This window comes from Myxocyprinus asiaticus, chromosome 8, assembly GCF_019703515.2.
Source record: "Myxocyprinus asiaticus isolate MX2 ecotype Aquarium Trade chromosome 8, UBuf_Myxa_2, whole genome shotgun sequence".
NCBI lineage: Eukaryota > Metazoa > Chordata > Actinopteri > Cypriniformes > Catostomidae > Myxocyprinus > Myxocyprinus asiaticus.
Window position 1 is genome coordinate 9,085,232 of NC_059351.1, and position 18,733 is coordinate 9,103,964.

The following is an 18,733-nucleotide window of genomic DNA, read 5'->3' on the forward strand; positions in this document are numbered from 1 at the left end:
AACACAGCATTTGGAGCAAACTATTGAAACATCGCTGTCTTTCTTAGATGTTCCCAAAGAGCAGCGTCTGCAGGCGGTGAGGGCCGCCGTTTTGCTGTTACCCGACGAGAACCGTGAGGCATTGCAGACTCTGCTGTGCTTCCTGAGCGATGTGACGGCCAGTGTGGATGAGAACCAGATGACCTGTACCAACCTGGCCGTGTGTCTAGCCCCATCTCTCTTCCACCTCAACACACTGCGGAGAGAGAGCTCCTCTCCCAGGTGTGTGTGCGCGCGCTATTGAATAATATGTTAACACACTTCACATAGATCCTCTCATCTACTTAATTGCAAACTGCTTGGGGTGCTATCATAATTGGAATGCAACTACTTCAAAACCTTACATCATGCAATTATACACCAATCAGCCACAACATTAAAACCGCCTGCCTAATATTGTGTAGGTCCCCCTCGTGCTGCCAAAACAGTGCCAACCCGGATCTCAGAATAGCATTCTGAGATGATATTCTTCTCACCACAATTGTACAGAGCGGTTATCTGAGTTACCATAGACTTTGTCAGTTTGAACCAGTCTGGCCATTCTCTGTTGACCTCTCTCATCAACAAGGCATTTTCATCCACAGAACTGCCCCTCACTGGATGTTTTCTGTTGTTGGCACCATTCTGAGTAAATTCTTGAGACTGTTGTGTGTGAAAATTCCAGGAGACCAACAGTTACAGGAATACTCAAACCAGTCCTTCTGGCACCAACAATCATGCCATGCTCCAAATCACTGAGATCAAAATTCTCCATTCTGATGGTTGATGTGAACATTAACTGAAGCTCCTGACCTGTATCTGCATGATTTTATGCATTGCGCTGCTGCCACACGATTGGTTGATTAGATAATCACATGGATGATTGTTGGGGCCAGACGGGCTGGTTTGAGTATTTCTGGTTTGAGTCTACGGTAACTAAGAAAACCGCTCTGTACAAATATGGTAAGAAGAATAGCATCTCAGAATGTTTTTCTGAGATGCCGTTTGGCGCTGTTTTGGCAGCACGAGGGGTACCTACTCAATATTAGGCAGGTGGTTTTAATGTTGTAGTTGATCGTGTACTCTAGCACACTTGAATAACAGCCTTATCAAAACAGGAAAGCAGGCAGACGTAAGGGCGAAGAGAAGTGTAGGTAAAAGAATGGAGAAAGGGAGGGGAGAGGACTGACTTATGTAAGGCTTTGAATGCCAGCTGCAGTTGAAAATGTAGCTTAGATTTGAGATGTCACATCAAGATTAGATAACATCCTAATATCTCCTTTTGTGTTCCACGGAAGAAAAAAGTTGGATTCTGAACAATATGATGGTAAATAATGACAAACTTTTCATTTTGGGGTGAATTATCCCTTTAATACCTTATGCAGACTAGTTTTCAGAGGCTATATCTTTATGTATTGTTTTTGTCTTGTTTTAAGTATAAATGTAATGAGGTTTATGCTAAAAACAAGAAACAAATGGCAAATGGGGTAAGGAAAATAGACTTAATTCAAGATATATTTTCTCAAAGCAATTCTTATCTTTCACGATTGTAAGACTTGTGATTTAAGGATGTTTAGATATTATTTTCTGGAAACAGTAAACAGTAAGTAGTCTTTGTACTCACTACTGTAGTTTTTGCTTCAAACATAATTTTTACTCTTTTTAGCCCTTTTTCTCTCTAATGAACTTTCTTTTATGTGTTTTACCTTATCACAGGGTTATGAACAGAAAGAACACCCTAGGAAAACCGGACCAAAGGGACTTAAACGAGAACCTGGCGGCCACACATGGCTTGGCGCACATGATACAGGAGTGCCAAAAGCTCTTCCTGGTGAGGAGACCACAGCATGTCTTCACTTGACCCTTTTAGTGCATTTATATAACTCCCAACATAAACACAAAACATTTCATTTCTATTTAACAAAACGTACCAAATCTTAATATCGCACACACATCAACATTAGCAAAACCATGACAGTAACAGTTTAAAGCTGCGGTCTTATCACTCCACAACAGATGCCTCTTTCTATTATGCACACAGGAGTATGGGCTCTCAGCTCAGGTACAAATGCATGCATTTTTCTCGTGTAAAGACACTTTCACTCCATCACATCAGAACGTCTGGACAAAGGTTGAATTCTGTGTACTATCACCACAGCTTAAGTACCAACAACCAAACATAGCTCTCTGGAAACATCTTTATTTAGACAGAGCTTGGTCACTTGGGTCAAAATTTCAAAAACTTTGTTGAGTTATTTATTTTAGTAAGTCAAAATGATTGCTGTTGTTACGCAATGGCCAATCCATCCTAATCGCCAATGCAAACACACATAAACATGCATATACAGGACTAGGATTAGCTCATGGTTGTTACAGATGGCTTGTCATGCTATTTGGTGCGATACATGCTCCAGACAACTTTTTGAGTGGCAAAGGCATGTTTGAGCTAGGAAGGAATATTATGACAAACCACTGTGGTTAACATTTGGCAAATATTGGCATAAATTAACTGCAAACTCATATTTCCACATGCAAATTGGCATTTGTAGTAAACCTTTGGTGAATATAACTGCATTCCAATTCCATTGTGTGACACAAACTACACATTTGCCACAAATAAAACATTTTTTTAGGGTGTACACACACATAGAAACACAATTACTGTTCTAGTACCTCTTCTGGAATATGGATGGAAATTCTTAACTGGATAAGTATAAAATAATAAAAGTCAGCAGAAGTTACATAAACCCAAAAACATAAATTCTTCATCTAACTCAAAGGAAAATTGACAAAGCAGCACACATGCACACAAACTCACTCTTAGGGTTACATCATATGCCCCAGCTTTCCCTGAGTGAATCATGATGAACTTCATTATTAGATTTAGCTGATTATGTGGAGCCATTACCTTAATAAAAATACTAAATTTCTTGCTGTTAGCAACAATTATTTTCTTCTTAATGGACTATTTATAGAAAGTGAATAAGCCAGAAAGCGGAATGAACAGATTGCATCTTTTATTAAAGGTCTTCTGGCCCAAATCTGATGAGAAAGATCTGGTCCCACTGTATCCATCAGACTAATTCTTTTTGCAGAATGCAGATAACAAATTTATCTTGACTAACGCTGGAAAGAGACAAGCACCATGACATGATAAACATCGTCAGTCAGGCAGGAAAAGGACAGAGAGCAGAACAGGACACGTACAAAAGCACTCAGTGGATAAGGACAGGCAAACACACACACTCATATACACAAACAAACAGGATGAGCCACTTCCAGTTGGGAATGAATCACCCTTGTCACTTCTCTTCCGTAATTTCACTTACACTTAAGCCGAGAGCACTTTTACCATTTGTTCTGATTTAGTGTAATTAGTGTAAATCATCCCCAGTTTATTGCAGTCTTTTATTTGTATGAGCTTTACAAAACTAGTGCACCATAACCATATTACCATGATTTGTCATGGGTAATGTAATATAGAAATACATTACATGTGTAATGTGCACTCGTTGATGGCTGCTCCCTTAGGGCCAATTAAGCTTATTTATGCTAATGTTAATGTACTTATATACATTTTATGAGCTAGTATCTTTAATAACAGTTTATCTCTTAATTAATTTGTAATAGCACTCTGCTGAACAGACCAGCATATGTTGTGTTTTCAATGCTGATGCCCAATGTGGGATTCTGGTCTACTATCCAGATCAGCATCAAACCAGCATAAACCAGTCCAGACAAGGAATTTACACTGGTCTAAGCAGTTCTTTTTAATGTGGTTGCCACAGTGTGCTGGTGGTGGCCCCATCTGGGTTCTTAATAATCCCGTTTACACCGGGTATTAAGATGCGTCTCAGGTGATCCGATCACATGTCGACAGGCGAGACACATCGCTGTTTACACCTGGTCGCTTAAATGCATCTCCTGTAACAACTTGTGTTTGGATTTCGAGGGGAGGGTCTCCGTTTCATGAACACATACATAAATAACTGTGTCATTGTTCTACTGCATAATATTAAAGTGCAAAATATTCAGAGAAATGAAAGAAAACGTGAGAAAAACGGTGCAATGTTTCTCCCAGATGCAGCTAAAATTCAGTCTTAACACAAAAGCAACATTTCGAGCAGATTTCTCCATTGTTCTAGTGTATTTCCTGTATTAAAGGAGCTTCAGATGTTTGTGCTTCTTATCCGTGTTGATATCAGACATACTGAAGAAGATCCGTGAAGTTCTCGTGCTTGTGTATGTGTCCACTTTTTAAAATTTTCCAATCGGATGATTATTTCCTTTTAAAGCCACTTGTAACTGGCAAAGTTTAAACTCTTGTTTTAGGGCGGTGGTTGATTGACAGGTGAAGGGTGGTGCATCACTGCTGTCTGGGACGCATACAGGACGGATTAGCGTTTACACCTCAAATGTTATGCGGTTACATGCGTTTTTGACCACATGTTTGTGGTTTTTGTGATCCAATCACAAAATGTTTTAGACATCGTTTAGACCTGTATTTAGCTCTGAATACATGTGATTGGATCACCCGAAAGGCATCTTAATACCAGGTGTAAATGGAGTCAATAGCATGGCTATGTTGGTCTAACCTGCATAAACCTGTCTGGACAAGCATGGAAATTCACACTCAGCTGTGGCCTTTTCGGCAGGGCTGCCATTGTGAATTGTTCTGTATTGCTTTTGGGGATAATTTTTTAATTTATTACTATCTTTTTCTTTTTCAGATTCCAGAGGAGATGTCACGCTGTAGGAACTCTTACGTGGAGCAGGGACTGAGTCCCATGCGGATGGAGGTCCTGACGGAAGACTGCGGCTCCCGAAGCTACAAGAATCTGCTCAAAGACTGTCTGGATGCCCTGCTGAAGGAAGCCAAGGACAAGTTCAAGGGTTATGACAGCTGCTCGACTCCTGAAAATGCTGAACTTGCTTGTAAGAAGGTGAGGGAATTGTACACGTACACCACCCTATTCTAGTCACTCAGACTCTTCCCATTTTTTTCCATTTCATGTTCATTTTCTCTTCCTTCCTTTGCAGATTTTTTTGGCTTTCTCTCTCGCTTGTACCTAATGGAAAAGTTGTGTCTTTTTGCCCCTACATCACTTTTTTTTCCTCTCGGGTTGTTTCGTGCGAAAGTAGCCTGTTGCATGTCTTTCCCAGCTCTGTTTTGGCATACAGCCCACCATGACATCAGTTTGATGGCTGTTCTAGCACTACACACCCACGACCACACTTGTGCTCATAACATATTACACTAAGCCCCATTCCCTTGTACTTGGAAAGTGTTGCATGTACCCATAAAGCTTTGGAACAAATTCTCCTGAGCTACCCATAGAGAACTTCTCGGTTTCTTGCTTGAAATCACAACTGTTTTAAACTGTAGTAATATCATGTTGACAGTAATGAACATCATTACTGAGATTATTGTGCTGGAACTGTTAATGACTATAGCTTCATCTCCTCTGATGGTAGTTTCAGGACGGATCATCTCTACGGCAGTGGAAAGTGTGCGTCGAGGTGCCTGCATCGGCAGAGGATGTCTTGCAACAGATCCTACGAGAGCAGGAACGCTGGGATGAGGACCTGTTAGAGTGGAGGGTCGTGGAGACACTGGAGCATAACGTGGAAGTATATCAGTACATCAGGAAATCAATGGCACCCCATCCACCCCGAGACCATGTAGTGCTCAGGTGAATACAAACACACATGCACAATGTCTTATGAATTATTCAGATTCTTCATGCTACAACTTCCAGAAGCTTGCTTTTGTGTTCACGGGCCATAAATGTCAAAATCCTAAAAGTGTGCTCTTGTGTTGTGCTTTAGGTCGTGGGTAACGGACTTGCCTAAGGGAGTGAGTGCTTTGGTGTGCATGTCAGTGGATCATGAGCGTGCAGCGATGTTGGGCGTACGTGCTAATGTTCTGACCTCTCACTATTACGTTGAACCTTGTGGACCCAACAAGAGCCGACTTACGCACATCTCAAGAATAGACTGCAGGTGAGAGCTGGAAATATATTGATGTTCGAATAAATTACATGATTAATTATATAAATAATAATTCAACTAAGTAAAACGAAATAAATCAAAGTAAATCTTATTTCAATTAAATGTTTTATATATAATATATATTTCAAATAAAATTAAAAATATGCATAGATGTATAATTTTGTTTAAAAAATATTTATATAAATTAAAATAAAATAATAATTTATTTAAATGCAAATATTTAAAAAAATTCATAATTTTTTTTAATTATTCTATCTATCTATCTACAGTATCTATCTATGTATATATATATATGTGTGTGTGTGTGTGTGTGTGTGTATATATATATATATATATATATATATATATATATATATATATATATATATATATATATGTTTTTTTTTTTACAATAAATACTTTTATTTAAATACTTTAAATAAAATACATTTAAATATAAATGACTTCACTCACAAACCTTTTTTGTTGTTGTTGTTGTTTTAGGGGTCGTTGCCCTGAATGGTACAATAAGCTTTATGGCCACCTGTGTGCTTCTGAGGTGGTGCGGATACGAGACTCCTTTACCTGCCTGGACAAATAAATACACACACAAACACACACACACACACATGCACCTGGAGTGTGCTTTGAGAGTTAATTTTTCCTCTCAACAAACTCTTACGCTGAAGAGGAAGATGATAAATATTTCAAACTCCCTGAACAACAAACGGTCTGAGCCCGTTAAATGATATGGAAAGAACGTGACTGTACCGAAACCTACAAAGGTCAGAGGTCTTGCCATTTTGATTGCCATGGCGATACATCAAATGACAAGTCTGTAAGACTAGAAATGGGAGTGCCTGCTGCTTTGACATCATCACTGACGTCACAATGTTTGACCTCATACTGATTATGTCATAGTGTGACAACATGAAACGGGAGGTGCTATTGCTTCTGAGAAGCTTGTATGGATGTGTATTGTGAATGACTGTGAAAGTGATCGTGTGTGTGTGTGATATTGTAAGTTACATGGAGTATATATGGTACATTCATGTATGTACAGTATGTATGTGTGATATATGCATGAATTTATTGACAAATGAGACATATTCCATGCACTGGCACCCTGCTGCAATATAGTGTTACCTATTTCTGTGTGTGTGTTTGTGTCACTGTTACACAGTTATATAAGTGTCTGCAAAGCTGTGTACAGTGCTTTTGTAATGTTTGTTTATGTCTGAGTGAGTGGATAGATGGATGGATGGATGGATGGATGGATGGATGCAGAGGACAGATGGTGGTGGCTGGAACACCTAAGAAAAGAACGGCAGGAAGTGTTTGATAGAGGAAAAGTCTAGTGCATGTAGATAATGTTAAACAGAGGGTTCCAATGGCACCTAAACCAAAGCCAAGACAAATACAGCAATGGACCAATTCCTCAATGTGTTGAGTAGAATAAAGCAAAGTCAGAACATAAATTCGGTTTCCTCCCAGAGGTCTGTGATTGGACAACATGTTGATTAAAATTCTTTAGTACTCAAGGACTAATCAAAGATCTCGACCGTTTTTATATCACAGTCTGTGAAAAAGAGTGAGTTATGAAAAACTCAAAAGGACAGGAAAATAATTCAGAAGCATTTTGTTTAGGTTGGATGTTAAATGTTTGACTTTAGGAAATCAGAGTGAACGAAGGCTACCAAGGGCAGCAATTTTGTCCGATCAGAAGATGGTAGAGAATGTATGACAAATAAGTTTATGTTTGTATGTCAGTGTTAACCAGAAATGAAGTAAAAGTCTGAAATAGTAACAAAGTTTGCATTTACACTTAAAACTTCACCCAGAGCTATGGTCACAAAGCAGGACAGAGCAGAAGTGCTGTGATCAGCAGATTTCCGTCTATAATGTCCTATTTTACACTGATCTCGTTCACTAGAAACACACAATTTTAGTCGAACTGTCTGATCGAGAATCAATTTTGGAGAGGCTGGTGGTTCCCATGAGCCCAGCACTCCTGTTGTGACCTGCTGTTTGACTATCAGCCCTGGGTTTGATGTTTATACTAGATTTACTACTACTTACCGTGCCTGTACATGACGGTGTATCATAAAAGTGTGTAAATTAAGTGTATGCTGCCAAACTGAGAATAACGCATGACAATGACAGTTAATTTAAACTTCTCTGTATTTATATCACTCATATCTTGTTTTTGTATGTATCTTATTTTATTGTAAATGTTACACTCTTAAGTTACAGAAATGAGAAAGTTCTTTATCTTTTTTATTATTAATGTTATTTCTGTACAGATTAATCATGGTCAAAATGCACTATTAAATGTATTAAAACTAAAAATATGAATAGCTCTTTGTTTATTGTTTCTTTGAGTTAACTAGGGGTGTTATTAATTAATCGACAATTGATTCATTGTCGTAAATAATTTGACTAATTAAGTTAATGACTGTTGATTACTCAATTTTTGCAAAAATGTGTTTAATATTATTTACACTCAAATAATTATTTCAGTCTATTTTTTTAATTATTTTATTTAAATTGCGTGACAAATTTCCATCAAACTGAACTGAGTAATGTTTGAATAGTGTACATATCATGCATCCATAATACATGAAGAATAATTTATGCATTTCAATTTCATAACAAAATTCCATAAAATTGACCTGTGTAATTTTGTAACAAAATTAAATTACTAAAACTAAATATTTAGTTTTTTTCTTTCTTTCTTTCAAGATAACTAAATTCAATTGGATGGAATTTTGTTATGAAATTGAAATGCAAAAATATTTTTTGATGGTAGAAAAGTTATAGTTTTTAGCAATTGTAGTTACAAATTGGCAACATGCCTATGGTATTTGGTAGTCCTGCACTTTGCATTATCAACATTTACGATAAATTGATAATTACTTTAAATGACAATTTGATTAAGGTGATCCCTGAAAACTGACATCCCTAGTTACTACTGAGTACCGTTAACTTCATCTTAATAAAATACATGCATTATGTGCTACACCTTTCCATAGGCTTTTTAGCAATAGGATTATTGAAAAAATGATAAATGTTTTTAAAGAAAAAAAAAAAGAAAAATGGTGACTGGCAAACTGTGTATGTGTCTCTAGGGAGAGAAACAGTTGTGTGTAGCTGGTGATCTCAGGGTCTGCTTACATAATGCATCTATAGTGCTTAAACAAAGAGGGAGTTGTGATTACAAAGCCTGCAAGCTGAGGCCAAACACTCACACACGCACAACAATGCCAAAAGCCACACCAATCCGTCCCAAGTACCTGTCTCTCTCACACACACACACAAACTCCTTACTTTACCTGCAATATGTTTTCCATAAAATATAAATAACCCCCTTATGTGGTCACATTTATGAACCATTCCAACAGAAAACACACACTGTATGTACAAATACAGTTGGAATGCTCTTCTGGGAACTGAAAAACAAGCCAGGAAAGAATAGATAAGATATGTGTTTGTGAGAGAGTGAGTTTGGGTGGAAGTATGAGAGAAAGAGAGAGAGAGAGAGAGAGAGAGAGAGCATTCCTAGTTTTCCCTCTCTTCTGAGAATGAACTGGAGGAGAGTTCCCACATTGATAAATGTTAGCGCCTTAATGTGTAAGAGGGAAAACAGATCCCTCCAGATTGTGTGTGCGTGTACATGGTTTGGCACTAAATGCGAGTGGTCTGACAAGAAAATAACTATGCACCATAGAGAGAGTAGGGAAAAATTAGAGTGGCATGGATGATGTTTCATTGTTCAAATATATGGCTACTGAAACATCATTAAACTATTAAATGAGTTATTAATTTCTTTTGGTAAACCTATTTTTCCACAAAACGATCTGTAATACACTGCAAAAAATGACTAGTAAGATTTACTTAACTTTGTGGCATAATGTTGATTACCGCAAAAATAAATTTTGACTTGCCTCTCTCTTTCTTTAAACAAAATGTAAAAATCTGGGTTACAGTGAGGCACTCACAATGGAAGTGAATGAGGGCCATTTTTGAATGTTAAAATACTCACTTTTTCAAAAGTATAGCCAACAAGACATAAACAGTATGCGTGCTGTCGTGATTTCTGTTAGATAAAATCACGTAATAACCTATTTCTGTAAAGTTATAGCCAATTTTACAACTTCTTTGCCATGACGATGTAATCTAAAACCCTAAAATGACTGTAAAAACGACGATTTAAACAACTTTACAGCCCCGTAATACGTAAGCTTTAACAGAATAATTAATGCGTGCTTTTATAAAATTATAAGCTTCAAATTTCTGCCTTTAAACCCTGTAATAATTGTCCCCATTCACTTCCATTGTAAGTGCCTCATTGAAACCTCGATTTATGCTTTTATTTGTATTTTTTATGAAAAATTGTGACTCATTTTGGCGATGAGTCAAAACATTATTTTTTTTTTTTTTTTTGTGGTAATCAACATTGATTGAGCTTTACTTGTGTTGAACCCAGATTTTTTTGAATGGTATAAAATGAGGTAAAATCTACTTACTTTCATGACATAATATTATTTAAAGTCAGTAAATGTTGAAAATGTTTAACTTACAAATCTGATATACATGGTACTTAAATAAACAAAGTTAAATTTACGTGAAAATGTTATTAGAACATTGATCATTCAGAACTTTCCTTATAAACACAAGTTTAATCATGTGCCACATGACATATAATGCATCCCACAGCAAAGCTGAATATGTGCTATATGTAGTCATCATCTTGCATTACTAGCGATAGAAACAAGAGCCTGAGCTGCGCACACACACCTCAAAACTTTGCACAAAACACGATGATGGTAATATATACAGTATATATAAATACATACAGCATATATTATCATGAACGGGTACCTTTGAATAGAAAAAAACTTCAGACTTCACAAAACAAGAAGTTACCAAACATGACAACAAAATCAGCAATAAAACCAGTGTAAATAATTTTGCAAACAGTGAAACCACGCAAGCTCATTAATTATTCACGCCTGGCGGTGCATGCTGGGAACATTAGCTTCGAAAATGTAAGTAGAATGTACTTATTTTATTTACCTGTCATATTTATCTAAACTGGCAAATAAAAATGACAAGGTTTTCGATTTTAGAACTGATACAGGATTATGCGTTGTAAAGACAACAAACAATCATAAATAATATTTACTTATAAGCTAGAGCAAAAAACCTTACAAGTTTGAATTGAGTACAAATGTAGAATTTACTTAATATTATCAAGTCCATGCTTAAACTGACTTAATGTAGACTTAAGTAATGCATTATACTCTCATAATATTTTATGCATTATATGATAAATTATAATATATTACAATTCAAATTTATTCATGGTTATGATTTATAATGGTAGTTACAAGAACATTATCAAAACTGATTATAAATGCCTTTTAGGCATTATAAATACAATGTATAAAGTTTTATACAGGCTTTATGGAAAGTGTAACCAAAGATTTGTTCTAATTTCAAATTCTCAGTTTTCAAATGAAGCTTCTTTGAAGAGAAATGTGTCGTGTGTTAACTGTATCCTTTCCCTTCTAACTAAAAGGTATAGGGACATGTTTCAGTTTGAGTTTATGGAGGTCTTCATTCATTTAGGTCACTGTAGAATGCCTGGCTATTCAAAAGTTAGTCACAGTTAGTCTGCTTGGACTAAACTTTGTTTACATTTTCATGTTTTTGTTTTTATCAGACATTTTATTTCAGTCCATTCCGTATCATCATTATAAGTACAGTATTAACGAAGTAGCCCTTATTACTGAATTGTTTTTGGTGTTTGACAGAACATGGTAGACTAGCTAATTAACTATTTGTTACGATCCAGCTGCAAGGGGTGATTAATCAATTTCCCGGACTTGTTTTGACTTGAGAAAATAGCAGTGAGAAAACTTAATTGGGATTTCGTCTCAGGCACTGGGGAGGCAGAGCTCTTTTGTGAGTGAACAGTGACACCTAACGGTCATCATGAGAACTTTACTGTGGTAACTTGTGTGCACAACAGAGCAGGAGCAGACAGTCAGTCTATTGTCTACCATGTTCACCTAGTGTAAATGCATCCCCCCTGGAATCTACACCCCTGAATGCATGTGTAATGTTGTTGTTGTTTTTCCACTAGAATCCTGCGAATCACGCCTTCTCAGGAAGATGGTTGATACTATTGGTCCGAGTATTACTTCCATTGTTAATAGTAGTCTTTACAATGGAATTGTTCCACTTTGCTTTAAACAAGTGCTTGTTCAGCCACTTCTTAAGAAGCCTAGATTGGACCATCTTGACTTGAAGAACTATAGACCTATTTCCAAACTACCCTGTATCTCTAATATTCTGGAGAATGCAGTCCTTGCTCAGCTGACATCTTTTTTTTTTTAGAGGAGAATAGTATTTTAAATAAATTTCAGTCAGGTTTTAGTCAGGTTTTAGGGCGGGACATAGCACGGAGTCTGCACTATTGAGGGTGGTTAATGATATTCTTTTAATCAGAGACTCAGGTAAACATGCTGCCTTTATTTTATTAGATCCGAGTGCAGCATTTGACACTATAGACCATGCAATTCTTATTGATCGTTTATGGCATGTAGTAGGGATTCAAGGAACAGCCTTAAGCTGGTTCTTCTTTTATCTTGGGGATAGATCTTTTACATTGGTGATTGGTGCATTTTCTTCATCCACAGCTCCAATTACCTGTGGGGTCCCTCAGGGATCCATTATAGGGCCTTTGTTGTTTTAGCTGTATATGCTTCCTCTAGGCTTGATTTAAAAAAAAAAACATTGGTATTCCCTACCATTTTTATGCTGATGATGCTCAGATTTATCTCCCGTTGAAACTCGGGGATGACTGTGTGTCAAATTCTCTTTTAACATGCTTGGAGGAGGTTCAAAACTGGATGATACATAATCTTCTCCAGTTAAATAAGGAAAAGACTGAGATCATGATTTTTGGTCCTGATAAAGGCTGCATGGATATAACTTCCAGATTAGATCAATGGTCAGTTTATCAGCATAAACAAGCGTGCAATCTGGGGGTAATTTTTGACTCTAACCTAAAATTTGATAAACAGATTAATGTTGTGGTTAAGAGCTGTTTCTTCCAGCTTAGCTCCATTGCTACGCTGAAGCCGTTTCTCTCAACTAAGGATTTAGAGAAAGTAATACATGCTTTTATTTTATCTCGTTTAGATTATAGCAATATTCTTTATGCAGGGACCAATCAAGCTTTTATTTCAAGGTTATAATTGGTTCAGAATGTGGCAGCCAGGTTGATCGTGAAGGCAAAGAAAAGGGACCATGTCACTCCAATACTGGCCTCTCTTCGCTGGCTGCCGGTTGAGTTCAAGATTAGATATACGGTTCTATTGTATGTTTTTAAGGCTGTAAATGGTCTGGCTCCAGCTTATGTTTATGATCTGATTATTCCATATCAGACGTCTAGATTAAGATCAGAGAACAAATCACTTCTCACTATTGCACGGTCACACTTGAAGCTCAAAGGTGATCGAGAATTTTCTGTCACAGGTCTGAGGCTGTGGAATAGTTTGCCATTTGAAATTAGAGCCACCTCTAATTTTAAATCTTTAAAGCTGGTTTAAAGATTAATTTCCTTTCTTTGGCTTTTCATTTAGATGGTTGGGTGTGATGTGTTTTTAAGTGAACATTGTTTTATGTTGCATGTTGTATGTATCTTAACTCTCACTGTTCAGCACTTTGGTCTACAAGTGTAGTCGAAAGTGCTTTATAAATGAATAAAATGAAATGAAATGACTCTAAAGTGTCGTTACTTAAAAAGTCCACAGGGTGGCAGCACAATGACAGGAGCAAAATAAATCGAGACATAATGCCTCAGCACTCTCTTTGGCAGTAGCATGACTCATTCAGAGCCTTTTGAAATTATTTCAGAAAGGTAAAAGCATGTAAGTTTGAATCAGGCCAATGGAATTTAGCCTGATCTAACAGTAAATTTAGTTTTGCAGAACAAAAATGAAGATATTTAGAAGAATGTCTTAGCTCTTTTGGTCCATACAATGCAAGTGAATGGGTGCCCAAATTTAGAAGCTCAAAAAAATCACATAAGTCAGCATAAAAGTAATCCATAATACTCCAGTGGTTAAATCACTATTTTCAGAAGCCATTTGATAGGTGTGGGTGAGAAGCAGATCACTTACATGCTTCTCGTGTTTTTGGTGATTCACATTCTTCACACATACCACCCCCTACTGGGCAGGGAAAAGAATTACAAGCAAAAAAGGACTTAAATATTGATCATTTGAATGTCCATAATAGAGATGTGTTTAGAGACACAGAAAAACAGACAAAAAGTAAGAAAATAGAAGATTATATCTTTGAAATATCTGAAATATCTTTGGTGAAACGCAGCACTTTAGCAAACAAACTTCCAGTATCCAGGACGACAGGTGTCAGTATGAAGTCCAAAACCATATTTTCTACTGGGGCTGATGGGACGAGGAAGAGCCAGCTAAAATCTTACTTAATGAACATTTAAATTTGTATGTTTTTCACACATATCTATCATATCTCTTCTGAAGACATGGATTTAACTACTGGAGTCGTTTGGATTATTTTTATATGCTTTTTGGAGCTCCAAAATGTTGGTACACATTCACTTGCATTGTGAGTACCTACAAAGCTGAGATATTCTTCTAAAAATCCAAATTTGTGTTCTGCAGAAGAAAGAAAGTCATACACATCTGGGATGGCATGAGGGTGAGTCAATGATGAGAAAATTTTCATTTTTGGGTGAATTATTCCTTTAAGGAATGTTCTTCTACATTACATAACATTATTTTTAATGTTCTGTGTAACATGAGCTTTGTAAAGAGGAAAAACATTTGTAAGCATAAGTGTATAAACACTGAACACACTGACGCAGGTTCATTACATCATTAACAAAATTTTAATATTGCTAAAAAAAAAAAAAAGCATGAAATAACAGATTTCGAGAGAAAAGTTTGCTATGTTTAGAATGGCACATTACCACACTACTTCATTGCTGCAGTATACGTTATAAATATAAATAGTACGGTAGTATGCTATTTCAGAACATGTCTGTATCATTAAATGTATAGACTCTGGCTGAAGTGTATACTAAGCATTTGTTACATTTCTAAGGCTGTAATGTGGACCAGAATTCTTTCCAAAAATAAAAAGTCTGGCTACACAAGACTACATAGAACACATCCAATACTACAGTGTATTGATATTTTTTTATGAAAGAACGGTTAGCAAAAAGGTGTCAACCCTTGTTTTCAAATGCCAAAAAGAACAAGATCTATTTTTACCAATCACAAAGCTTTATTTTTTTATTCAATTTATTTTAAATATACTTTAACAACTATCCAGCTGGAATAAAAAGTCCAAGATGCATACACAGGTAAGAGAAGAAAAAAAATCATTTAGGAATATATACTTTTAACAGGGGCTACAAAAGCATCCATCTTGAACAATGTTTATACTGTTACCAGCATCCATTTACATGGTCAGCCAATACATTCCTCATATTAAATACCACTGTCACCAGTATTCCGTGATGATGAAATGTCCTCAGGAGAAGTGTAAAATGTAAACTTGCAACTTACATTCAAGCATTTTTCAAGTTTCAATTCATTATAAGCATCATTCTTCACTTATATTATTTGTATATATACACTGTACTTATAAACGTATACTGTACTGTATAAAATAATTGGCAGTTGAGCAGGGCTGTCACCAGACAAAACGTTTTAACAAATAATTCCCTTTTGACATTCCCATTTGGTGCTGCTCGACAGCCGTAGTGAGCTGAAGAGGAGAATTCTCGGAAAAAGGCTCAGGAAAAAACAAAAAGGCCTCAGGTCCTTTTTATGTCCTTTTCTTTTGCTACATTCACCCCTGAAGTCTTTAGCAAAAAAGTCCTCCATCCAGTGTGTCTTGAATCCACTCCAAGGACCACTGTCCTATATCACTCCAGTCTTCCTCCTCTCAGTGTGGCTCTATTATTACCAGGAGGTGAAGAAGGGTCTCTTGCAGTGAAAGGTTTGGGTAAAAGCGTTGCCCAGTTGGACCACACGGCCTTGGCCTCCCCCACGGCTCCTCTCCACCACCACACGAGGCATCTGCACTAGTTGGATGGGGCTCTTCCCGTCTTTCAAAGCCTGGGTCAGATTCAGGATCTATTGGGCAAGAAAAGTCGAGACTGATTTTAGACATACAGGACATGCATGACCCACTGTAACCTCGATTTTTGCTTCTTTTTTTTTTTTTTTAAAGAAGGAGAACTGAGTCGAAATGTGGTGATGAACAATATGCCACAAATGTATTTGTAAATGTAATTGTAAGTTATATTAGTCTACGTAATAATTCAGATAATTAAAATGCATTGCATTGTGGCAGACGAGTGATTAGACCATGCTTTAGAAGTCAATATTTGTTTACTCTATTTCCATATCCTTGACTATAAAGTGGCTTTTGCTGTATTAATGAAGAGACAACTTTGAGGAGACATTGAATGTCTCATTTTTAACTTCATAAATGTTTGCCTTATTGTTTCGAAGCATCCAGAGAACTTATTTCTTGAACTAATTAAAATTCACCAAAAACAAATCCTCATTTTCTGCAATCAAAGCAACTCAAAAGCCAGGACTTTTTTCTCTTCTAAGTCCAAGTACATGTTTTCAGTTTTTACTATTTACACCTCTCGCTTTCTTGCCTGGCAAACTCGTTAAATCTCCTTCTGTGACATTTTCTGCAACGCTTGCTGTGTGGAGGGCAAATCTGTGCTTGATACTGACATTGAACGGAGCGTTGACACCCCGATGAGAGTCATGTGAAAGCCGTTTAATTGCCTAGAGTCCACCGCAATCAATTTCACAACTGGGTTCATCAATCTACAGTATCTGAGGAAGACTTAAAGGGATAGTTCACCCAAAAATGAAAATTCTCTCATTTACTCACCCATATGCCATCCCAGATGTGTATGACTTTCTTCTGCTGAACTCAAATGAAGATTTTTAGAAGAATTTCTCAGCTCTTTTGGTCCATACAATGCAAGTGAATGGGTGCCAAAATTTTAAAGCTCCAAATATCACACAAGTCAGCATTAAAGTAATCAATAAGTCTCCAGTAGTTAAATCAAAGTCTTCAGAAGTGATATGATAGGTGTGGGAGAGAAACGGATCAAAATTTAAGTAAGGTTTTCCTATAAATTCTCCTCCCTGCTCAGTCAATCTCCACTTTAACGTTCACTTTCGCATTCTTCTTCTTGCGTTTTTGGCGAGTCACATTCTTCATGCATATCACCCCCTACTGGGCAGGGAGAAGGAATTGGAATTGATTTAACCACTGGAGACATATGGATTACTTTTATGCTGCCTGTATGTGCTTTTTGGAGTGTCAAACTTTTGGTACCCATTCACTTGCATTGTATGGATCTACAGAGCTGAAATATTCTTCTAAAAATCAGAATTTGTGTTCTGAAGCAGAAAGTAAATCACTTTCATTTTTGGATGAATGATCTCTTTAAGAGCCTACCTCTCACAGGACGTGATCCTGGGTCTATCTGTAATATTCTTGGTTTATGTACACATGCGTCAGATAAATGCTTTTGGAGTGCCTCACCATGGTTGCGGCGTGTTTCACTGGTTTTTAGTGTCTTGCACATAAATGCTGCATTTTTAGGATGCTGTGCCAAGTTAAATGCAGTTTGAAACTTTGCAAGCAGGGTTCGAGAGACATGTTATTCATAGTTGTATCGCCCACTGCAGAAAGGTGCCAGAAATTGTTCCTGGCAGGCTACCGAGGCCCTACCCCCACCTCCACCCCTAATCCTAAAACTCCCCTGCTGACTGTGACTTGCAAAAACATGAAAATTCTTCAAGCTTAAATGACTTTGTAGGAAAATTTCTTGTTACAAAATGTACATAAAATCAGGGGGCATGATTAACTGCATACATGTTTTAACACTATTTTTTTAATTGGTACGGTGTAGCCATATGGCAGCAATTTATTTTCTTAAATTTTTCACCTTTCAGAAAAAGCTAAAACAACGTATTTTTGGAAATGAAAGGGCAGTTTTTAAAGTAACCAATAATAAACTACATTTTACCCACATGACATTTGATTTAATCTCCAACACGGTTTTTCTTGGGGTCACCCATACAGTGGATATAAAGTTCAAAGTGTATAAATATATCATATCAATTAAAGAAATTTAAATTAAATTAAGGAGAAATTTATCATTTAAGAAAAAAAAATGTGTTGGGCCATTTTCCATTGTGGTACAAAGTTGCCATATGCCAATAAATCAGAGCTATTTTATGTCAGAAAATCAAATGGGAAAATTATTCCATCGTTAGAGCATATGTGCCATCAAACATTACAAATTTTGGCCAAAAATCTGCCACCAAGACAAAGCTAGCCAACATAGACAAATTAAAAGAAATACATTCCAGCTACAATGAATATGGGTTCACTTGACAAGGATAAACATGGTTTGTGCTGACCAATGTTGGGTCGCCTCTTCATGTCCGATGCAAAATATGGGTACTGATGCAAAACCAGGTAAGAACCACTGTCCTACAACACCGCAGCATTTCTTGACAAACCACAACAGATCCCATGGATTAGCTCAGTGGTTCTAAATTTTTTCAGGTCATGCCCCCCTTTGAAACTTTTATTATTTGATTTATATATTTGAAGTTTA

At 36.8% G+C, this 18,733-nt stretch overlaps 2 protein-coding genes across 4 annotated transcripts in view; one reads left to right on the forward strand and one right to left on the reverse strand.

The window, feature by feature from the left end:
• Nucleotides 1-8,366, forward strand: part of LOC127445276 (rho GTPase-activating protein 7-like) — a 143,781-nt gene extending 135,415 nt beyond the window's left edge. For all 3 annotated transcript variants that reach the window (XM_051705223.1, XM_051705224.1, XM_051705225.1), the window contains 6 exons: nt 48-261; nt 1,735-1,849; nt 4,749-4,961; nt 5,494-5,711; nt 5,848-6,021; nt 6,514-8,366. In XM_051705223.1, the coding sequence (XP_051561183.1) occupies nt 48-261; nt 1,735-1,849; nt 4,749-4,961; nt 5,494-5,711; nt 5,848-6,021; nt 6,514-6,610 (1,031 nt within the window). In that variant the 3' untranslated portion in view covers nt 6,611-8,366. The remainder of the gene's footprint in view (nt 1-47; nt 262-1,734; nt 1,850-4,748; nt 4,962-5,493; nt 5,712-5,847; nt 6,022-6,513) is intronic.
• Nucleotides 8,367-15,326: 6,960 nt separating this feature from the next.
• The window catches only part of LOC127445285 (phosphatidylinositol 4-kinase type 2-beta), a 28,526-nt gene continuing 25,119 nt past the window's right edge, over nt 15,327-18,733 (reverse strand). The window contains exon 10 of the mRNA XM_051705261.1: nt 15,327-16,205. Coding sequence (XP_051561221.1) covers nt 16,032-16,205 — 174 coding nt within the window. The 3' untranslated portion in view covers nt 15,327-16,031. The remainder of the gene's footprint in view (nt 16,206-18,733) is intronic.